At 41.3% G+C, this 23,977-nt stretch overlaps 2 protein-coding genes across 5 annotated transcripts in view; one reads left to right on the top strand and one right to left on the bottom strand.

The window, feature by feature from the left end:
• Positions 1–1,867: 1,867 nt before the first annotated feature.
• Positions 1,868–11,516, top strand: tmbi1 (Transmembrane BAX inhibitor motif-containing protein 1). Of its 4 annotated transcripts, none has more exons than XM_045707221.1 (12): positions 1,868–1,990; positions 5,081–5,312; positions 5,453–5,523; positions 5,627–5,691; positions 5,817–5,870; positions 6,002–6,052; positions 6,147–6,186; positions 7,773–7,810; positions 7,933–8,020; positions 10,153–10,248; positions 10,400–10,453; positions 10,569–11,516. In XM_045707221.1, exons 2-12 carry the CDS (start codon positions 5,102–5,104, stop codon positions 10,716–10,718), a joined length of 918 nt encoding a protein of 305 aa, XP_045563177.1. In that variant the 5' UTR covers positions 1,868–1,990; positions 5,081–5,101; the 3' UTR covers positions 10,719–11,516. The 4 variants fall into 4 exon arrangements, with proteins under 4 accessions (XP_045563177.1, XP_014028410.2, XP_014028409.2 ...); XM_014172935.2 differs by having other exon boundaries at positions 5,081–5,330; XM_014172934.2 differs by lacking the exon at positions 1,868–1,990 and adding an exon at positions 2,151–2,272 and having other exon boundaries at positions 5,081–5,330.
• Positions 11,517–12,116: 600 nt separating this feature from the next.
• Positions 12,117–23,977, bottom strand: part of dars1 (aspartyl-tRNA synthetase 1) — a 31,652-nt gene continuing 19,791 nt past the window's right edge. The window contains exons 9-18 of the mRNA NM_001140539.1: positions 23,321–23,380; positions 16,493–16,604; positions 15,718–15,852; positions 14,870–15,017; positions 14,095–14,241; positions 13,752–13,794; positions 13,557–13,637; positions 13,316–13,427; positions 13,049–13,120; positions 12,117–12,805 (exon numbers count right to left, since the gene is read on the bottom strand). Coding sequence (NP_001134011.1) covers positions 12,714–12,805; positions 13,049–13,120; positions 13,316–13,427; positions 13,557–13,637; positions 13,752–13,794; positions 14,095–14,241; positions 14,870–15,017; positions 15,718–15,852; positions 16,493–16,604; positions 23,321–23,380 — 1,002 coding nt within the window. The 3' untranslated portion in view covers positions 12,117–12,713. The remainder of the gene's footprint in view (positions 12,806–13,048; positions 13,121–13,315; positions 13,428–13,556; positions 13,638–13,751; positions 13,795–14,094; positions 14,242–14,869; positions 15,018–15,717; positions 15,853–16,492; positions 16,605–23,320; positions 23,381–23,977) is intronic.

Below are 23,977 nucleotides of genomic sequence, written 5' to 3'. Positions count from 1 at the left end.
CTGTACAGCCTAAAATATGGATTATGCACCTATGAAATGGAGGTATCAGCCTACTCAGTGACACCCACAGAACACAACTATGTAGACGCTAATAATTGTGTAAACTCTACATAGTTGTGTTCTGTGGGTGTCACTGAGTAGGTTGACACCTAATTTCATAGTTGCACAATCAGTGCTTGATGGTGAGCTGAGTACCAGCACTTCAAATGTTCAACTGCTACCTACTACCATACCCAGTTCAAGGGCACTTCAATATTTTGTCTTGCCCATTCACCCTCTGAATGGCACACAATCCATGGCTCAATTGTCTCAAGGCTTAAAAATCCTTCTTTAACCTGTCTCCGCTCCTTCATCGACACTGATTGAAGTGGATTTGACAAGTGACATCAATAAAGGATCATAGCTTTTACCTGGATTCACCTGGTCAGTCTATCTATGTCATGGAAAGAGCAGGTATTTTGTAAACTCCGTGTATTTCAGTCCAAGTCGAGCACTGTGCATAATCCATAGGATAGGCTGTGCCCCCAATGCAATTCTGAATTAAAATACATCCACAAATCAAAATCAAAGTTTATTGGTCACGCACACAGTTTAGCAAGTATTATAGCGGCACAGTGAAATTCTTATGCCACTAGCTTCTAACAATGCAATTGAATGTCAAACATTTTAATAAAAACGAAGAATACAATATTTAAATACAGTTTGAAACAGATTTTTTGTTGTTTGTTATCAAATTAACTAATAATTATATTTTGTTGAATGTATATAACACCATTCAAACCGTGTTCAGCATTATCTAGTCCAATTGTGGGATGTTTTCACTATTTGTATCCGTTTGAGGTGGTTTCAATTTGGGACTTTTATTTTGAAGAAGACCGCCGATTCCACTATTGCTGCTCACGCTAATGTTGTTCACGACACACGTGTAGCCTACATTTGTCCTCCTCCTCCTCCTCCAGTGTGTTGTGGGAGAGACTATTGCCGCGTTCACAACAACGGGGAGCTCGGAACTGAGAAACTCTGACTTCCAAATTCAGTGCGTTCACGACAACTGGGAACTCGGGGGAAAAAAACGAGCTCCGACTGGGAAAAATCTTCTCAACGGTTATCAAACTCTGAATTCAAGTCCGGAACTCTTTATAGAGCTCTGACCTGAAAATCACTGACGTCATGATTTGACCCCGTTTTTCCCAGTTGCCGTGAAAGCACCATTAGGACACAGCTGGCGCTTAAACCGACTAGCAAAAACCTAAAACGGACCCTTACCTTAACCAAACCCTTAAACATAACCCTAACCTATACATTCTGAAATATCGGGTTAGGCGTCAGGCGTGTCCTTATAGGCGTTTTCATGTGTTGTCCATGTCATTGCGAACCATATAACCAAGTCTGAATGGAGTTTCTAGTCAGTTATATTAATTTAATATTGATAACACATACAGTTTACACACGACAAGTCAAGAGGCTACAAACAAGTAAAGAAACTGACAACTAAACACAAAGATCTCTAGTCTAGACATCCGCGTTCCCACAATTTTAAAACGCTTCGGGTCTGGTTTTGGAGACTAGCGGTGTTGGGTGATTATGGGCCCAATCACTTTTCGGTCACTATTGTTATTTCCACATTCTGCAGCAAGTATCTGAAACGATTTGGATGCAATACATATTGTGATGTTTACAAGACTACCAGTTAATAGAAGATAGTGGAACTTTGGCCATGATGTGTACGTTGTTTTCCTTTCAAATATATAAACATGAGAGTAGGAACTAGGGAAGGGAATTGGGCCTGTGTCGCACTTTGTTTCCAAACAGCGACACCTAGTGACGCCTACTAGTATGACATGTAACTAATATTGTATCGAACTATGAAACATTGTTGACACATTGTTACAGTGTAACTTCAGCGGAAATGTTGCTATTTGGTCGTGCCTATTGGAATGTATCTAGTAATCCTGCGTTATTCGGATAGGTATTAAAATCATTTCTCCAGGTAATGACCTCAAAATAATGTCTTAATAAATGTGAATAAATAATGGTTTTAATGACAGGCCTTAAAACTTAAATAATTGTTAATTTGGAACAAAACACACTTTTTTTCTTACAAATTTAGAATGCATCCGCAGGGGGCATGTTGGGTAAAGATCTCATTACAACTCCGTGTAATGTAGGCGACACAGGAACAGTGTCCCAGACTTGACCAAGCTAAATGATCAAACCATTTAACCGTTAGGTGTTTTACATAGCAGATCGATATCTCATCAGAATCCACTTGGTGAGTATACATGCGTCTTTATGTTTTTGCTAAGTTTTCGTCGAAACTACGTGACATGACATTGAATTCAGACTTTGTTATAACAATCTGGATGGCTATTTTGTACTCACATTTTGTACGATTATTATGTTGTTATACGCCTTTATGCAGTTGATGCTAGAAGGCTTGTCAAGCCAGACAGTGTGGTCTGCTGGGTATTTGTGGTAAATGTGATGTCATCATTAACATCAAACATGTCATCTGAATCATGCAGGAGTCCCTATCTGAAGTTACTGAGACTGTATATGTTAAACCTTAAATACCCTGCTAGTCTTAGTGTATTTCCAAAACGCAATATCCCGAAAAATGTAACATTTGTGTTTTTTTCATCAGAAATTATTGCTTATGGGTACCTTCATGTGTATGTAAAATATTACTGTTTTCAGATTTTTCATTCATACATTTTAGATGTGTATGAACATGTGTTTTTTGCACAATATAGGCCTATCCATAGTTTAGCTGGAATGGAATGTTCTTATCCTGTACATTGGACTGTGATGTGTGGTTGTTTTACCTAGCTATCTTAAGATGAATGCACTTACTGTTCGTCGCTCTGGGAGAGCATCTGCTAATTGGCTCAAATGTAAATGTTTTACATACAGATATTACTGTATACAATATTCAAAACATATTTTTTTAATATTGATGTCACAAATGTATCACCTGTACAGTTCTTTATTTAAAAAAAGTCGTTATTTGTTACATTGGACTGTGCAAAATCTAGCAGGAGGCTACTACCTATTTCTCTGAGTGAGGCGGACATATAGCGTTTAGCAAAAAAAACATGATTATTGGTCTCTGAGAAATGAACCCATCAAGTGATAGATTCTTAACAAATACAGCACATAGGCTATATGTCATTGAACGTCATGTCATGATTAGATAGTGAGAAAACACACATCGCTTTCATTATTTATTTAAACAACTAAAGCTAATTGACCAACATTTCCGAAAATGGATATATAGCGTTGTGGGACGAAAAATGGTGATGTCATTGGCATGGTCTAATGGTGCTTTCAAGACAACTGTGAACTCTGAAAAAAAACAAGGTCAAATCTTTCCGAGTCGGATCACCACCGTTCAAAACGATTTTTCCCAGTCTGAGCCAGGGGCGAAAATCTGATATCAACTTTGGAGGGGACAATTACATGAAATTTTCTCAAGAGCAGTTCCTGAGGGGGACACCAAAAGTAGTGCTGTAACACATAGCCTACATTGTAATATGGTAAATGTATATTGAGGAACCAAAGAAATAAGGTGTTTGCCATACTCCTAACTACCGGTACCCAAAACTACACAACTAATCACAACAGCAATACCATTGCCTTTAACAAATCTTAGTTCAGTCACCAGTTTAAGTTGAGAGTGGGGGTATCCATGGCATTTTCCAATTATGTTCCTATTTTACAAGTCCAAAAAATGGAGAACCTTTCATAATGTTGCCAAACAAAGACTCAACAAACTTACCTGAGACTCCCTGTCTCTGCCAGTCTGTCCCTGCATATCTGTCCCCAACTCTGCTGTCTGTGTGCCATCTGTTGCCTGCTCTGCCTAATGACATCATTGTGAAACATTTCCATTAGAATTTCATTTCTTTCGTATGAACATTTTATCAACTAGTCTTTGAGATATTAGGCTACTAGGGTTCTTACTATGCGTTTTGGTGTATTGAAAAATACTCTGATGTCCGTCTTTTATTTTTCTACCATTTTTCTACCTGGCTGGCTGGCTGGCTACACACACACACACAGTGTGTAGGTTATTTACAGTAGGAGATGGGCTTCTATCATCTTCTATCATTCTATTTGGGCTTCGATCTAAAAGGTAGCTAGCAAATGTGAAACGGATTAAAATGACAAGAGTTGACAGCTGTATGAGTTCACCATTTACACAACATATGCTGCAACCTTATGTAATTTTAATAGTTTGTTTCATATTGGCTGGCTTCCAACAATAGCTGAATTTGCAAAGCTAGCGAGCACCAATTCAGTTTCAGTGGTGTTTGCTATAATCTTTGCTACCCGGGTTAAATAAAGGTGAAATAAAAGAAAGAAATAAAAGTTCCCTTGCGACAATTTAGCTTTTGCAACAAGACCATTAAATATATTTAAGACAATGGTAGAAGAGAGTGTAGTTCTGTTCAGTTTGGACTTCAGTTTATCGCTAACACAGGGACTTTGAAGCACTAACTTACATCATCTGCATGCTGATCTTGGAATAAATGGACGATAGCAAAGATTCCATCTTTGACGACGCCACATAAATGGAATAGGTACTAGCTAGCTTAATAGTTAATATTTGCGTGCTAGCTCTGCATATTCAGCTAGTGTGTGTGCGCGATTGACTGGATTAACCTTACGTCAGTTACGTTCATTGAGTGCCTTTCAGACAGTAGACACGACCCCTCTGTTACCTTGCCAACTAAGGAACTGGCAGTGGATCAAACCATTGTGAGGCAAAGGGAGGGGGGGGTCGCAATCTTTTGAAACTTAAAAACGCGCTATTAAGTGTCTATAATCAGCACAATTGCTTTCATTGCTTATTATTAATATTATTTAAATTACATAGTTATGTTTCAGTGATATATTGGGGGGGACAAATCATATTTTTCCCAGGATGGGGGGGGTCGTGTCCCCCCCCGGGATTTCCACCCTTGGTCTGAGCTCTTTTTCCCCCCTAGTTGTCTTGAACGCACTGAAGTCAGAGAAAGTTCGCAGTTGTTTTGAACGTGGCATAATGTTTCCCTCTTACCCCCTCTTGTCTTATAAGGTGCCCATATCGCATGTCATAATGTCAAAGTCGGATTTCCCTCCAGCCTATGAAGATGCACTACATGGCCCCAGGCCCCGGCATGGGAACTACCCACAGCCCCCACCAGCATATGGACCATACCCTGCTCAGTCCTCAGCACAATACCCAGGACAAGCAGGGTACCCTCTGGGCTACCCTCCATCTGGGATGCCTTATTCCATTCCTCTAGGAATGCCCACCTCCAACCCAGGTTCTGGAGCTATTGACTGTACAGTATAATATATTACTTATTATGTAACAGAATATAAAAAAGATATACTGTTAATATCTGAAGTTTGTCAAAATAGTTTTACTTGGTCATTATTGACTTCATGTATTTCTTTAATGCAGTGGAAGACGATGAATTTGCATATTCTACAGCATGGGAAAGCATTTCTGTTCGACATGCATTCATCCGAAAAGTATGAGATCTTATACCTTTTACACATCGAGTTCCTAATCACTCAGTCTGCTTATACTGGCTGTGATCATGACAGAATTCACCTTTTTTTTGTGTTGGAACAGGTGTACTTAATATTGGCTGCTCAGCTCATCGTCACTGTATCAATTGTGGCTGTGTTTACATTTGTGTAAGTGTCAACAGTGTAACATTGTATTATCTCTGTCATACCATGTAATATCAATGTGAGCTCTTTTCTGTTTTAGTTTTCTGTTTGTGTAATGCTAACGTTTTAGCATTTGATCTATTTTACAGTGAGGAAGTACGTGCGTTTGTCATTAGGAACCCAGCCGTGTATTGGACATCATTGTAAGTACTTCATATTCCATTAAGGTTCCTTACTACATGTATTACTCATTTATTATTTCTGAATTATATATTATAATAAAACATGAGCAATATTTTTGACCTATCATACAAATGGCATGTTTTTCTTCCAGCGCTGTTTATTTTGTCACTTACTGCATTCTTGTCTGCTGCAAAGGGCCAAGGTAAGATTATCCATGCCCTCTTTATGATACAACAATACACCGTTAAACATCAGATAATGATATTTATCTTTTGATCTTAATAATCTTTGTTTAGGAGACGCTTTCCTTGGAACTTTGTGCTGCTGGCCATTTTTGTAAGTAATGCTTGCAAAAAATAATCTCTATATCATGTATTAACACATAATGGAACTAAACTCAGCAAAAAAAGAAATGCCCCTTTTTCAGGACCCTATCTTTCACAGATAATTCGTAAAAATCCAAATAACTTCACAGATCTTCATTATAAAGGGTTTAAACACTGTTTCCCATGCTTGTTCAATGAACCATAAACAATTAATGAACATGCACCTGTGGAACGGTCGTTAAGACACTAACAGCTTAAAGACGGTAGGCAATTAAGGTTACAGTTATGAAAACTTAGGATACTAAAGAGGCCTTTCTACTGACTCTGAAAAACATCAAAAAAGAAAGATGCCCAGGGTCCCTGCTCATCTGCGTGAACGTGTCTTAGGCATGAGGACTGCAGATGTGGCCAGGGCAATAAATTGCAATGTCCGTACTGTGAGATACCTAAGACTTCGCTACAGGGAGACAGGACGGACAGCTGATCGTCCTCGCAGTGGCAGACCACAGCAACACCTACACAGGATCGGTACATCTGAACATCACACCTGCAGGACAGGTACAGCTTGGCAACAACAACTGTCCGAGTTACACCGGGATTGCTCAATCCCTCCATCTGTGCTCAGACTGTCTGCAAAAGGCTGAGAGAGGCTGGACTGAGGGCTTGTAGGCCTGTTGTAAGGCAGGTCCTTACCAGACATCATCGGCAACAACGTTGCCTATGGGCACAAACCCACTGTTGGTGGACCAGACAGGACTGGCAAAAAGTGTTCTTCACTGACGAGTCGCAGTTTTGTCTCACCAGGGTTGATGGTCGGATTCGTGTTTATCGTCGAAGGAATGAGCGTTACACCGAGGCCTGTACTCTGGACCGGGATTGATTTGGAGGTGGAGGGTCCGTCATGGTCTGGGGCCGTGTGTCACAGCATCATCGGACTGAGTTTGTTGTCATTGCAGGCAATCTCAACGCTGTGCGTTACAGGGAAGACATCCTCCTCCCTCATGTGGTACCCTTCCTGCAGGCTCATCCTGACATGACCCTCCAGCATGACAATGCCACCAGCCATACTGCTCGTTCTGTGCATGATTTCCTGCAAGACAGGAATGTCAGTGTTCTGCCATGGCCAGCGAAGAGCCCGGATCTCAATCCCATTGAGCACTTCTGGGACCTGTTGGATCGGAGGGTGAGGGCTAGGGCCATTCCCCCCAGAAATGTCTGGGAACTTGCAGGTGCCTTGGTGGAAGAGTGGGGTAACATCTCACAGCAAGAACGGGCAAATCTGGTGCAGTCCATGAGGAGGAGATGCACTGCAGTACTTAATGCAGCTGGTGGCCACACCAGATACTGACTGTTACTTTTGATTTTGACCCTTCTTTGTTCAGGGACACATTATTCCATTTCTGTTAGTCACATGTCTGTGGAACTTGTTCAGTTTATGTATCAGTTGTTGAATCTTTTGTTCATACAAATATTTGCACGTGTTCAGTTTTCTGAAAATAAACGCAGTTGACAGTGAGAGGACGTTTCTTTTTTTGCTGACTTTACATTACAGTATAGATATGTTATGATTGTATTGTTTTATATGTCATATTATAGACACTGGCCATGTCCTACATGACAGGAACAATATCAAGGTTTGTTCTAGAATTTTCATATATTTTTTTCTTTTCTTTTACATAATACTACTAGAAATACTAATGTAAGGTGAAGTAGTAATGTTTGTTTTGTGACTCAATCTACTTTGCATTTCTTGCAGTTACTATGACACAAAAGCAGTGTTTCTGACCATTGGAATAACAGCAATAGTGTGCATAATTGTCACCATCTTCTGCTTTCAAACTAAGGTACGTGTATAAAAAACTGCCTCTTCAGAATCTAGCTTGTGAGAGTGTCTTTGTTGTCAGTGTCAAATGACTCTTTTGTCTAGGATTACAATGGGCGACTGTCTTTTAAATATTCATGGCATTTTGGGTAAGATCTTGTGCAATTCCTAATTATGTAATCGATTGTCTAAATAAATAGCATACATTGATTCCCTGGGTTTACTGTGCACATTCCATGGTTGGTAATTTTTGTAGACCTTTCATATGAGGTTATTCGGGCGGCAGGTAGCCTAGTGGTTAGAGCGTTGGGCCGGTAACCGAAAGGTTGCTGGATCGAATCTCCAAGCTGACAAGGTAAAGATCTGGCAGTTAACCCACTGTTCCCTGGTAGGCTGTCATTGTAAATAAGAATTTGTTCTTAACTGACTTGCCTACTTAAATAACATTTAAAAAATGCCCATTCATGTGCCATCCTATGAAACATTCCAACTATTGGGTCATTTGTGTACCTTAATTATTGTCGTTTGACCAATGTTGTGAAGAACATGTACAGTTGAAGTCGGAAGTTTACATACACTTATGTTGGAGTCATTAAAACTCGTTTTTCAACCACTCCACAAATTTCTTGTTAACAAACTAGTTTTGGCAAGTCGGTTAGGACATCGCCTTTGTGCATGACACAAGTAATTTTTCCAACAATTGTTTACAGACAGATTATTTCACTTATTATTCACTGTATCACAATTCCAGTGGGTCAGAAGTTGACTGTGCCTTTTAAACAGCTTGGATTCCAGGAAATGTCATGGCTTTAGAAGCTTCTGATAGGCTTATTGATATCATTGGAGGTGTACCTGTGGATGTATTTCAAGGCCTACCTTCAAACTCAGTGCCTCTTTGCTTGACATCATGGGAAAATCAAAAGAAATCAGCCAAGACCTCAGAAAAAATTGTAGACGTCCACAAGTCTGATTCATCCTTGGGAGCAATTCCAAACGCCTGAAGGTACCACGTTCATCTGTACAAACAATAGTACACAAGTATAAACACCATGGGACCACGCAGCCGCCATACCGCTCAGGAAGGAGACGCGTTCTGTCTCCTACAGATGAACATACTTTGGTGTGAAAAGTGCAAATCAATCCCAGAACAACAGCAAAGGACCTTGTGAAGATGCTGGAGGAAACAGGTACAAAGTATCTATATCCACAGTAAAACGAGTCCTATATCGACAAACTGAAAGGCTGCTCAGCAAGGAAGAAGCCACTGCTCCAAAATCGCCATAAAAAAGCCAGACTACAGTTTGCAACTGCACATGGGGACAAAGATCGTACTTCTTAGAGCAATTTCCTCTGGTCTGATGAAACAAAAATAGAACTATTTGGTCATAATGACCATTGTTATGTTTGGAGGAAAAAGGGGGAGGCTTGCAAGCCAAAGAACACCATCCCAACCGTGAAGCACGGGGGGTGGCAGCATCATGTCGTGGGGGTGCTTTGCTGCAGGAGGGATTGGTGCACTTCACAAAATAGATGGCATCATGAGGGAGAAAAATCATGTGGATATATTGAAGCAACATCTCAAGACATCAGTCAGGAAGTTAAAGCTTGGTCGCAAATGGGTCTTCCAAATGGACAATGACCCCAAGCATACTTCCAAAGTTGTGGCAAAATGGCTTAAGGACAACAAAGTCAAGGTATTGGAGTGGCCATTACAAAGCCCTGACCTCAATCCTATAGAAAACTTGTGGGAAGAACTGAAAAAGCGTGTGCGAGCAAGGAGGCCTACAAACCGGATTCAGTTACACCAGCTCTGTCAGGAGGAATGGGCCAAAATTCACCAAACTTATTGTGGCTACCTGAAACGTTTGACCCAAGTTAAACAATTTAAAGGCAATGCTACCAAATACTAATTGAGTGTATGTAAACTTCTGATCCACTGGGAATGTGACAAAATAAATAAAAGCTGAAATAAATCACTCTACTATCATTCTGACATTTCACATTATTATAATAAAGTGGTGATCCTAACTGACCTAAGACAGGGAATATTTACTAGGATTAAATGTCAGGAATTGTGAAAAACTGAGTTTAAATGTATTTGGCTAAGGTGTGTGTAAACTTCTGACTTCAACTGTATGTCTATGCTTATGACAGGTGGATTTTACATCTTGTGGGGGACTTTTCAGTATTCTTGCCATCGTAGTCTTGGTTACTGGGATCATCACAGCCATCGTACTATCCTTTAAATATGTAAGTGCCTCAGTTTGGTCAAAAGTTGAACTGCTTTAATAGTAATATGCATGCATCTTTCACATTTTAATGCACTTTGTCTCTATTTGCACAAATCTGAGAAATGAAGGCCTATACATACAAAATGTCCTGTGTTTTCTTCCACTCACAGGTCCCATGGCTTCATATGCTCTATGCTGCAATTGGAGCTGTCGTTTACACCCTGGTGAGTTTGTTTTTTCTTGAAAAGACTCAGTATATCAAAGGGACTAGAATGGTGACTTTCTTAATTTCTCTTGAACCAACCTGTATGTATGAAATTAACCATTTTTATTTTGTAGTTTTTAGCGTACAACACCCAGCTTCTTATCGGAAACCGCAAGCTTTCCATCAGCCCAGAGGAGTATGTTTTTGGAGCACTTTCACTTTATGTTGACATTGTCCAGATCTTCATTTTCCTCCTGCAACTAGTTGGGGCTTCCACAGATTAAAGGCAGGAGGATGACATATGACCTAGTGTGGATAGATCCTACTTATATTTTATTTTTTCACCTCAAACTGTTGCTGCTCATACAGGACAGGAAATGATACTTATTTTTTGGTCTTTTAATTATATTAACATAACCCTATGAGAGTGCTGCAAACTTTCAGTTAAGATTGTTATATATTTATAATATATTTACTTATTCCCAGAATGGATGTTGGTTATGTGATGATTTGGTAAGTTATGAATGCAATATGCATACATGATTGTCTGAATTGCATTTGATTTGACCTACATATGTTTAAAATACATTTCTTGTCCTTATGTTGCCTTTTTCCTTAAACTGTAAGAATGTAAAACATAATTAATTGTCAAAATGGCTACAATAAACTGTCTTTGTATGCATCCATTGGTGGTGTTATAGTTAAACAACAAGGCCAGAGGGGGTGTGGTATATGGCCAATATACCACGGCTAAGGGCTGTTCTTAGCGTGACGCAACGCAGAGTGCCTGGACAGAGCCCTTAGCTGTGGTATGTTGGCCATATATCATAAACCACCAAGGTGCCTTATTTCTATTATAAACTTGTTACCGACGTAATTACAGCAGTAAAAATATGTTTTAGCATACACCATGTCCGTCAGCCAATCAGGGCTCGAACCACCCAGTTTATAAAACAAATTACAGTATATTCTAACGTCGCTTCCATTTTCCTCAATTGGAAATGTGATAACTGTAGAAAAGTTAACTTTTCTTGATATACATTTCTGATTATCAGAACCAATAATTAAAGACAATGATATCTCAGAAGGTTCTGTTTGTCATGCAGTTTTTGTGTGAGAAAGCAATTATTGCATGGACTTTTTCAACCCAACTGAATCAGGATGGCATAGAGATGGGAAGTAATGAAAAAGGCATGTTCTCTTCTACAGATTATTAGCGTGTGAACTTTTCCAATTATGAGCCTACTGAGAATGAGTCCTTCCATTGAGTTGATTTCATACACTATTCCTTTCAGGTGCCAGTTCACTATGGTCCTTTTCCTTACAAAAAGCACATCATGTCCACCAATTTCAAAATGTAACAAACCCTGAAATATGTTTCAAACATGACAGCATTCCTCCTGAAAGGTAATCAAAAGACTTCTACATGAATGTTTCTCAAGTGACAGGGCTTATAGTGATGAACAAAGCAAGCTCCTTAGCACATTACCCATAGCAAAGAACGTGTAGAATATGATAGGGGTTGTTTCCCCCCATTGTTTTCAATGACCTGGTTAGTGGCTCCTCCTTGAGCGATTGAGATATCATATATCCGAGGGGCTCCAGTAACCCAATACAGATGTATGCCCCCCGAAACTAAGGATTGTCTTTTTGAAATAAGAGAGCAAAGACGGAAAGCGAAATAAGCTTTTGGAAGTTCTTTTATTCTTTTTCCCCCTTGCAATTACTTTAAAAACATCTGCAATAATTAAAAATTATGTCACCAGACCAAGACTATTTATTAGTCATACCTCTGTACTCTGACAAAGACTGGTATCAAAGTTGATAAACCCTATAGAAAAGTGTTAGACATAAAACACAGGTTTATTTTCCCCATTGGTGAGCCTAGGGAAGCCTGGAAACTGTTTGTACTTTTGCCTACTCCATTATCATCGTCAAGCCAAACACGGCATGACAAGTCCATAAGCAGTTGGCAAGACAGCAGAAACAGACAGGCACTCGAGCTAAGCCTTAGTTATTACATCTCTAAATCATATTCCACTTCTATAATGTCTTCAAATTATTTATCCCTTATATTATGGATCTATTTCTTCCCGTGTCATTTTCTATAACTGAATACTGGTAATCGTAGTTGCCTGGCTTGATTATCTATTATTCTCGTGTTAATCACAGTGGCACTTCAGTGTTGTGCCACTAATGTCTCCTCTGTCTGGTGTGTTGGAGATTAAATGTGGTTTCCCCATGTCCTGCATCTGTGTCCAGTGGCGATCGATGGCCGCTCAGGGGGTCAGGCGTTTGGGATCACGGGGGAACATGGAGGTCTGGCGGACGTTGTGAAGACCCAGGTAGAGCATGCAGACTCTCTCAAGTCCTGAGGGAAACAACTCACATGTCAGCATTACAGTGCACTTACAATGAGTATATTTAGAATACCTTGACAACATCTTTCATGCTGAGTATATTTACAATTAGTATATTTAGAATAGATGTACAATGGATTTCTTATTGAATATATTTACAATGTCTTTCATATGGAGTATATTTACAATTAGTATATTTAGATTAGATTGAGAGGGTACGGGCCAAGGTTCAGAATCAGTATTTTATTTCTTACCAATGCCACCACCTCCATGTGGGGGAGCTCCGTATCGGAAGGAGTCAATGTAGGACTTGATCTTCTCCAGGTCTGCAGCAACACAAATCATTGTAATATTTGATACTAGCATCACCACTTGACATATTAGCACCAGCCACCAGTGTATTCGTAACATAGTAATAATATGCAGATTCTCTAGCAATCGCTTAAGAGAAGAAAAGAAGCTTGAGTTACTGATTGACCAATATGGCTGCCCTGAATAACAAGGCAGTGTTGTTTAATTACCAATGTTGTGGTGCATGGCCCTCTCAGTGAGCAGCTGGGCATCGTGGATCCTCTGAGCGCCGGAGAGGATCTCCTCTCCTCTCATGAACATGTCGTAGGAGTTGGAGTATTTCTGAGGAGGCAACATCAGTCAAGTCAGTTACACCTCTGGTATAACACTGCCAACGTCCTGCCACAATGGTGTCATGATCAACCTGGTGAAGTGTGGTGTGTGTATGCCTGTGTTTAGTGACTTGCATACTTTGTCGTTGGGGTCAGGCATGGTGTAGAAGGGCCTCACTGCCAGGGGGTACTTGTCCAGCACGTAGAAGTCAGTGTCATACTAACAGAAAGGCGATAAAGAGATGAGTTAGTCTGCTTTGCAGCCTAAAATGCTCAGCACGTACCATCTAGAATAATATAAAATCGGTTGATAAAGAAACTGAACGTAACATGCCTTTTCTTTCACCAGACGACCAAGCAACTTCTCATTGGGAGTGCTATGGAAAACGTTTAAAAAAAATAATGTTATTTTCAGTAGAGAAAAAAAAGAAAGTCTTTAATTTGCTCTTTACATGTTTTTATTTTTCACGTTTTAGTCATGAAGCAGATGCTCTTATCCAGAGCGATTTACAGGAGCAATTAGGGTTAAGTGCCTTGCTTAAGGGCACATTGTCAGATTTTTCACCTAGTCGGCTCTGGGATTCGAACCAGCAACCATTTGGTTACTGGCCCAATGCGCTTAACCGCTATGCTACTTGCCGACCCCTTTTAATGTCTTATGTTGACCTGCTACTGACCTGAGGTCCTCCTCGTCTCCCATCTCCACCCCGGCTTCCCGGAGCATGGCCACGCCTTCCGAGTACTCCAGCCTAAGAGTGGGCTCCAGGAACTTGAATGGCTCGCTGGGGTACTGCTTCCCCACCGTCTGGATCTCTGTCTGGAACCTGGCCCACACACACACACACACACACGTGAAAAAGGTAATTCAGCAACACTTGGAGGACAGTAGAAGTTGATAAGTGCCTCTATTGTTAAAAGGAAAACCTTCCCTTAAAACACACAGAACTGGGTCACTGAAATACTAATCTTGGTTAACCCAGAACTAAAGTCTTGCATAATTGGTCAGATACTCGATTAGGTTCTGGGTCCATACGTGTTAAGAGAAGAGATCGAATGAGGATCGGAACTGGAACGAAGCACTCCACCCTCTCTCTTTGTAAATTACTGGCAAGTCGATGAGCCAAATATCCCCTCCCCTTCCAAAATTCAACAGAAGCTAACACCTGCGAAATCGGGATTTGTCCAAAGCGCCAAATTGAAAGCTGCTCGTTATCTCACGCATCCCGTTGTGGTTAAGTAGTATGTCCACGAGAGATTACCCAAATACCACCTGCTCCCTCAGCACAGATGCAATGCCCTTTCATACCAGGAGATGGCGGTGGAGGCACACATTTACTTTATATGGGGCTCATCCACTTGCTCAGTTACAGCCCTGAAATAGGCCATCGAAAGTTTAAACCATACTAATTCACTTTGTTTGCAAATATGGGTTCAAAGTGAATCCCAGCTTACTTGTCTCGGAGTCCTTTGAAGATCTGAACCATGGTGTCGGTGATGGACTCGATCACTTCATGGTAGTGGTAGTTGAACGCCAACTCAATATCCAGGCCCACAAACTCTGTCAGATGACGATGGGTGTTGGAGTCTTCTGCTCTGAACACTGGAACGGAGAACATCTTCAGTCAGTATCAGCGACGTAGTGTTTCAGTATGAGGATTAGATCCATCACCCCAGAGATAAACTAGGAGGCACCCTATTCCCTTTATAGTGCACTACTTTTGACCAGGGAATAGGGCACCATTTGGGACACAGCCTAGACATGTGAGACTGCGGGGGGGAGGTCAATACTCCTCTGGTTACATGTGGATCCGGCCAGGTGATGGCCGTGTTGACCTACCTCACAAAGAGACATTGTGTAACCAAGCACAAGCCAATCATATACATTATGTTTCCTATTGCTCAACATGAGCCCTATCACAACACCGTCTATGTGTAAAAATGTGTTGTGTTTGCAGTTATCTGCCCAGGTTTAATATTGTGCAAGCCACTGTTTGTTTGTTGACTACATAACTAGAGTGACTGATGTATTCAACCCAATAGTCCAAATTAATTCCCATTATTGGATACAGGGGAGATAGGTGAACGGCTTAGAGATGGGGTATTATATATATAGATTAATATTATATATTTTTTACTTTATCCAGACAGTTGGAAACAAAGGGGGAGACAGACCAGAGGGAACACATAAGTAAGGGTGGACACAGGGATTGAACCCCGGTCTCCGGTGGCGAGTAGCGTACACGTGCCTGGCTAGTAGCATTCCCGCTAGACCATTGGTTCTTCACAAGGTGCTGCCTTACCTGGTCCCACACAGAACACCTTGTCAAAGTCAGCACAGATACACATCTGCTTGTAGAGCTGGGGAGACTGGGCCAGGTAGGCGCTGGTTTTGAAGTAGGACACAGTGAAGACGTTCGCCCCACCCTCACTGGCAGCTAGAGAGGAGAAAAACACCTTTTAGTCAACTATCCCAGGAGAGAAGGAACACATGGCCCAAAAATCGTCTGTAGCGAACAGCCTTTTTTCAAGTCGTCTATGTGATGACACCATTTCCTAACAGCGCCATTAACTTATTTACGCACGTGTTAAACGGTCGCGTCACATAGTAGATTGTCTGATGTGTTTACCTTTACAGAAGGGTGGTCACAGAGAACATTTTGTGCAGGGTACGTGTGATGGGTGTTGGCAGAGGTGAATGCGGTTTTTAGATTAGCGCACACTGTTGATCCGCAGCTGCTCTCACCGAAAAAAAAGCGGCAATTTTAAATACGTCAATGCCAGGCTGGGTTGAATGCCATTGGCTCCTACCGAAGATGAGGAAGTGAAAGCAACACTTGTTTTCACCACAGCTCAGTTAAAAAAACTATCACATTTGGGGTTGTGGTAACAAGTACTGTAGTAAACAACACTGTTGTGTTACATATTTCTATGGCTACAAAATGTGACACATGGTCACACATTGTCTATGTGCTCACGCTTGTGAAGTGCAATTGAGAGTCAGCTCATCAAAGAGCACAAATGACCAGATAGTCAGAGTCGAGCCTGCGCTGCTTTATATGAGCTCAGTGCTGGTACCTGATATGATTTTGGGGGTCTGGATCTCCACAAAGCCCTTGTTGGTCAGGGTGTCTCTAAAGAGCTGGCACACTCCGGATTGCAGGCGGAAGATGGCCTGGCTGGTTGTTGTCTACCAGAGGAGAAACAAGCAGAAAAACACACACACACACACACACACACACACACACACACACACACACACACACACAATGCCAAAAAAAATAAAAAAGTACAGTCAATTAAATTCAACTTGTATTTCATGAGAGGGAACTTCATGTGTGGTGACGGATTGCTACACAAGACACATAACATAAAACATGTACAGTATAAAGGATTGGAAACATTCTATGCAATCGCAGGAGATATAAATATACAGTACCAGTCAAATGTTTGGACACACCTACTCATTCAAGGGTTTTTCTTATTTTTTACATTGTAGAATAAAAGTGAAGACATCAAAACTATGAAATAACACATATGGAATGTAACCAAAAGGATGTTAAACAAATCACAATATATTTGAGATTCTTCAAAGTAGCCACCATTTGCATTGATGACAGCTTTGCACACTCTTGGCATTCTCTCAACCAGTTTCACCTGGATTGCTTTTTCAAGTCTTGAAGGAGTTCCCACATATGCTGAGCACTTGGCTGCTTTTCCTTCACTCTGCGGTCCAACTCATCCCAAACCATCTCAATTGGGTTGAGGTCGGGTGATTGTGGAGACCAGGTCATCTGACGCAGCACTCCATTCCTCTCCTTCTTGGTCAAATAGCCCTTACACAGCCTGGAGTTGTGTTCTGGGTCATTGTCCTGTTTTAAAACAAATGATAGTCCCACTAAGCGCAAACCAGATGGGATGGCGAATCGCTGCAGAATGCTGTAGTAGCCACGCTGGTTTTTTGTGCCTTGAATTCTAAATAAATCACAGACAGCGTCACCAGCAAAGCAAGCCCACACATCACACCTCTTCCTCCATGCTTCACGGTGGGAACCACACATGCGGAGATCATCCGTTCACCTACTCTGCGTCTCACAAAGACACGGCGGTTGGAACCAAAAATCTGACATTTGGACTCATCAGACCAAAGGAAAGATTTTCACTGGTCTAATGTCCATTGCTTGTTTTTCTTAGCCCAAGCAAGTCTCTTCTTCTTATTGGTGTCCTTTAGTAGTGGTTTCCATGCAGCAATTCGACCATGAAGGCCTGATTCACGCAGTCTCCTCTGAACAGTTGATGTTGAGATGTGTCTGTTACTTGAATTCTGAAGCATTTATTTGGGCTGCAATTTCTGAGGCTGGTGACTCTAATGAACTTATCCTCTGCAGCAGAGGTAACTCTGGGTCTTCCTTCCCTGTGGCGGTCCTCATGAGACAGTTTCATCATATTGCTTGATGGTTTTTGCGACTGCACTTTTTTCCCAGATTGACTGACCTTCATGTGTTAAAGTAATGATGGCCTGTCGTTTCTCTTTGCTTATTTGAGCTGTTCTTGCCATAATATGGACTTGGTCTTTTACCAAATAGGGCTTTTTCTGTATACCACCCCTACCTTGTCACAACCCAACTGATTGGTTCAAATGCATTAAGGAAAGAAATTCCAAAAATTAACTTAAGGCACACCTGTTAATTGAAATGCATTCCAGGTGACTACCTCATGAAGCTGGTTGAGAAAATGCCAAGAGTGTGCAAACTCATCATCAAGACAAAGGGTGGCTACTTTGAAGAATCAAAAATATAGTTGATTTGTTCAACACTTTTTTGGTTACTACATGATTTCATATGTGTTATTTCATAGTTATGTCTACACTATTATTCTACAATGTGTTGGATGTTTACATACACCTTAGCCAAATACATTTAAACTCAGTTTTTCACAATTCCTGACATTTAATCCTAGTAAAAATTCCCTGTCTTAGGTCAGTTAGGATCACCACTTTATTTTAAGAATGTGAAATGTCAGATCAATAGCAGAGAGAAGGATTTATTTCAGCTTTTATTTCTGTCATCACATTCCCAGTGGGTCAGAAGTTTACATACACTCAATTAGTATTTGGTAGCATTGCCTTTAAATTGTTTAACCTGGGTCAAACGTGTCGGGTAGCCTTCCACAAGCTTCCCACAATAAGTTGGGTGAATTTTGGCCCATTCCTCCTGACAGAGCTGGTGTAACTGAGACAGGTTTGTAGGCCTCCTTGCTCGCTCACACTTTTTCAGTTCTGCCCACACATTTTTTATAGGATTGAGGTCAGGGCTTTGTGATGGCCACTCCAATACCTTGACTTTGTTATCCTTAAGCCATTTTGCCACAACTTTGGAAGTATGCTTGCGGTCATTGTCCATTTGGAAGACCCATTTGCGACCAAGCTTTAACTTCCTGGCTGATGTCTTGAGATGTTGCTTCAATATATCCACATAATGCCATCTATTTTGTGAAGTGCACCAGTCAAGACCTCCTGCAGAAAAGCACCCCCACAACATGATGTTGCCACCCCCGTGCTTCACGGTTGGGATGGTGTTCTTCGGCTTGCAAGCCTCCCCCTTTTTCCTCCAAACATAACGATGGTCATTATGGCCAAACAGTTCTATTTTTGTTTCATCAGACCAGAGGACGATCTTTGTCCCCATGTGCAGTTGCAAACCGTAGTCTGGCTTTTTTTATGGCGGTTTTGGAGCAGTGGCTTCTTCTTTGGTTATGTCGATATAGGACTCGTTTTACTGTGGATATAGATACTTTTGTACCTGTTTCCTCCAGCATCTTCACAAGGTCCTTTGCTGTTGTTCCGGGATTGATTTGCACTTTTTGCACCAAAGTACATTCATCTCTAGGAGACAGAACGCGTCTCCTTCCTGAGCGGTATGACGGCTGCGTGGTCCCATGGTGTTTATACTTGCGTACGATTGATTGTACAGATGAACGTGGTACCTTCAGGCGTTTGGAAATTGCTCCCAAGGATGAACCAGACTTGTGGAGGTCTACAATTATTTTTCTGAGGTCTTGGCTGATTTCTTCTAATTTTCCCATGTCAAGCAAAGAGGCACTGAGTTTGAAGGTAGGCCTTGAAATACATCCACAGGTACACCTCCAATTGACTCAAATGATGTCAATTAGCCTATTAGAAGCTTCTAAAGCCATAACATAATTTCAGGAATTTTCCAAGCTGTTTAAAGGCACAGTCAACGTATACCATGACTACACCGCTCGCGTCGCTAGCGCGAGCGTTGAAAAATACATTTTGGAATATATGTTATTCAATTATTGCACCCACACTGCTCGCGCGTGTCAACAAGCGTCTGCGTTGCCAAGGGCTAAAATAGAAGTCATTCCTATTTCTGACGCAGATCGCGCTGCAAGTCCTGCCTCTCCCATCTCCTCATTGGTTTATAGAAGCAGGTACCAACATGCCACCCACGTGGGTGATTGAAAGACGAAGTGTTTTGCCGGTTGTCGTGGTAATACTATGAAAGTTTAGATGCCAATCACCATATAAGTTCAACGATGAAAAAGCCTGGAAGGAGGAGAGATGACTAGAAACGATTCGGTTGACCGTTTTATGTGTGGATTAATTGTCGGAGTAGAGGACCTTGTGCATTTCAGGTAAAATAACAACTCAATGTTTATATCCCAGGACAAATTAGCTAGCAACAGCAAGCTAGCTAAATAGGACAAATTAGCTAGCAAGTGCAAGCTAGCAAGTGCAAGCTACCTAATTTCCATACATGTTTAATGCTTTTCGACCTGTCCCCAAATTAATGTCATTGGTTCAGAGTTGCTGGCCTTCTAGGCAGACTCCAGGATGCTGGCCTTCTAGGCAGAGTTCCTCTGTCCAGTGTCTGTGTTCTTTTGCCCATCTTAATCTTTTCTATTTATTGTCCAGTCTGAGATATGGCTTTTTCTTTGCAAATCTGCCTGCAAGGCCAGCATCCCTGAGTCGCCTCTTCACTGTTGACGTTGAGACTGGTGTTTTGCAGGTACTATTTAATGGACCTGCCAGTTGAGGACTTGTGAGGCATCTGTTTCTCAAACTAGACACCTAATGTACTTGTCCTCTTGCTCAGTTGTGCACCGGGGCCTCCCACTCCTCTTTCTATTCTGGTTTCAGCCAGTTTGCGCTGTTCTGTGAAGGGAGTAGTACACAGCCTTGTACGAGATCTTCAGTTTCTTGGCAATTTCTCGCATGGAATAGCCTTCATTTCTCAGAACAAGAATAAACTGACGAGTTTGAGGAGAAAGTTCTTTGTTTCTAGCCATTTTGAGCCTGTAATCAAACCCCAAAATGCTGATGCTCCAGATAATCAACTAGTCTAAAGAAGGCCAGTTCTATTGCTGCTTTAATCAGAACAGTTTATCTGTGCTAACATAATTGCAAAAGGGTTTTCTAATGATAAATTAGCCTTCTAAAATTATCAACTTGGATTAGCTAACACAACGTGCCATTGGAACACAGGAGTGATGGTTGCTGATAATGGGCCTCTGTACGCCTATGTAGATATTCCATAAAGAATGTGCAGTTTTCAGCTACAATAGTCATTTACAACATTAACAATGTCTACACTGTATTTCTGATCAATTTGATGTTATTTTAATGGACAAAAAAATAGCTTCTCTTTCAAAAACAAGGACATTTCTACGTGACCCCAAACTTTTGAACGGTAGTGTATATAAATATAATAAAGAAAAACTGAGCAATTTGATGTTGGCACAAAACTAGAAGGTCCTCCACCAACAAACAAACACACACACACACACACACACACACACACACACACACACACACACACACACACACACACACACACACACACACACACACACACACACACACACACACACACACACACACACACACACACACACACACACACACACACACACACACACACACACACACACACACACACACACACACACACACACACACACACACACACACACACACACCCCTTCCATTTTTCAAAAGGTTGCAAATCAATGGAACACTGATTTTAAACTTTGAAGTTTCAGAGTGGGATGCAGTCGTTGCAGTTTCTATGATATGAAGACTGACGTACATCATATAAAAAGGTTCCTCTGAAAAAAAATGTGCGGAGTAGATAATGACCCACACACAGAGATATTACACGATGCCAAAAAAAAAGAGTGAACAGACAACACTGCTTGCGTCACATCTTGCCTTGTACAGTCTCGACACCTTTGATTTCATAAGAGGGAGTGGAGACGGGGTGCATTTCGCATTAATCTAAGCCTTTAGAAAATAAACATGAGATATTTGTCATATTTTCAAAACCTAACATTGGCAATTCATTCTGGTTGTATACAGAGGTCAACTTTGTGGCGTAGAAAATAACCCAGTCATCAAAATGACTCGTGATGAGGCACGTCAGTAAGCTGGGTATTACACATAACGTCTGGGAACGAGCAGAGGAACAGCCAAAATCCCCAAACCCTATGACTGTAAGGTTACTAAGAGCCAATAGGGGTGTTCTCAGTTCTCAGTTGATCAGATTACTAATTTCCTAATATGACTGGTGTTATTACTGAGGAGTTATTCAACCAGTTCTATCGGGTTTCATCTCTGGTTTTAGTCATCTACACAAAGAGTTTAATACAAAAAGCTCTGAGCGTCCTGATTGAACACTGAAAGCTGAAGGCTCACATTTCTATCTTCTAAACATTCCCAAATGGCTGAACGGGAGTTTTCGGACTCTCTCATTGTCAGAGAATGAATCTGCAGACAATGACTCTGGTCCAGTCTGGCCTCGGTTGAAATGGTAAACTGATATGTAAGCCTATAGTTGACTGTGGTTGGAAAATAACTCCTGCTCTGATGAATAACTGCCACTTCTGGATAACACTAGATCAAATTGCTAAGCAGATACCTAGTGAGCTAAACAAACTGACATGAAAGCCTGATTAGAAACGGACTTATACAAATAAGTTACGTAATTCCTGTGCAAAAAAACACTTCTCTCGACTGTGAGTTGGGAGGAGGGGTCCGTTATCTTTCTATGTCCTCACACCAGGGTGGGAGGTATAAAAGAGAGTGAGAGCGAAATAACTCAGTGCGTCACTCTCGTTGACATGCAAGCTCTCAAAACAATCGTGCCTAACAGCCCATGGCTTGTGGTTTCGGTCACACGCCACCACCACCACCACCACTCATATGGTGCCTAACGGATAGTACCGTATTTCCCTAGAGAGCATCAACCATTTATTTTCAACAAAATGTCTGGCCTGTACACTGTGAAAAAGGGAAGTTATTTGTGAAATAATCCTTTCATTTTCACTAAAACAGTTCTTGGTTGGTAGGTGCCTTTTCATTATGGTTGCCCTTTATTGTTGACTGGGGTTAGGGATAGGGGTCGGTCTGTGTGAAACCCTGTTTATGGGTTTACCCTTCATTTAAGTGTGGTTGTGATAACAGGCCCAAGTCCTCAAGCTCAAAGAGACATTTTGTAGAAACAGGTGTTGTGACAAAGCCAGGGTGAGGCGAGCGGTAGGGCTGTTTTCCTGCTGCCACATCACTAGTGTGGATACGCATCAGAGCAGAACAATGAGGCCTCTAGCAGAGTCTGGTTTAGAACCCCTCTCCTAAAACCTCTGAACCCATGCACAGTTCTATACTCCACTCTACCAGCAGGCTAACTCGCGGGCCTGCAAAGTGGGATAGATACCACGATTCTGTCATTTTTCCATCTCATCGTCACAATATTTTGTTGATACAAATGTAGCGTCTTCAAACCCAATTTGAATCTATAATAACTCATTATATTTATTTTTTGTGTCATTCATTTGTCATGGAAGAATGTAACACTGGTTGAAGTGTGATAGTGTAGTGGAACTTACCCTGAGATCAATGACTCGGTTGTCCAGTCTGGTGTCCTGGTTGACCGTCGCTCTTCCATCCTGAGTAAACGCATAACACCAACATCATTTGACCACATTACAAAACATTTAAAGTGTTAAACACATCTGAAGTATATGGGAACAAACTATCGGACATGTGTGAAAACACAGTAGGATATTGAAATATAATGTGCGACATCGATCTATGCGTTTTAATGTTTGTTTATTCCCCCCCACTGGAAATGAATCACTATCCTGTTCTATTTTTAAACCTTATAAACCTGTTGTTTTTTATATAAACTAATACAACCAATTTACAACCCAATAAAACAGTAAAAGAACACCGAAGCGCTTAAAATGTTACATCACAGGATGCCAAAGGTTGTCAGGCTTTACTGAAGCTCCACACATCCAGCTCCTATTGAGTCAGAACATGAAGACGGAGGACACAGACCGAGCCCAGTCCAGAGCCTCCTCCCCAACGGTAGTTGCTGTAACTGACAGACAGACAGACACCCCACAGACAAAACCTTAGACACAACTGCCGTTGGGGTTGGCTTACTGCATAAACACTGACACACTTCAGCTGTCTCTGAATCACACTGGAGTAGACCCTTAATACAGACACTGACTGACAACATGGCTCCCGAGTGGCGC

This window comes from Salmo salar, chromosome ssa25 (assembly GCF_905237065.1).
Source record: "Salmo salar chromosome ssa25, Ssal_v3.1, whole genome shotgun sequence".
In the NCBI taxonomy this organism is placed as follows: domain Eukaryota; kingdom Metazoa; phylum Chordata; class Actinopteri; order Salmoniformes; family Salmonidae; genus Salmo; species Salmo salar.
The sequence above is the reverse complement of the archived record's forward strand: the minus strand, read 5'-3'. Positions and strand labels throughout refer to the sequence as shown.

Coding starts and splice junctions, on each gene's coding strand:
- tmbi1 (XM_014172935.2), top strand. CDS start 5,102: ATGTCAAAGTCGGATTTCCCTCCAGCCTATGAAGATGCACTACATGGC. Junction 5,524..5,626: donor GACATGCATTCATCCGAAAA/GTATGAGATCTT, acceptor GTGTTGGAACAG/GTGTACTTAATATTGGCTGC. Junction 10,249..10,399: donor TCGTACTATCCTTTAAATAT/GTAAGTGCCTCA, acceptor TTCCACTCACAG/GTCCCATGGCTTCATATGCT.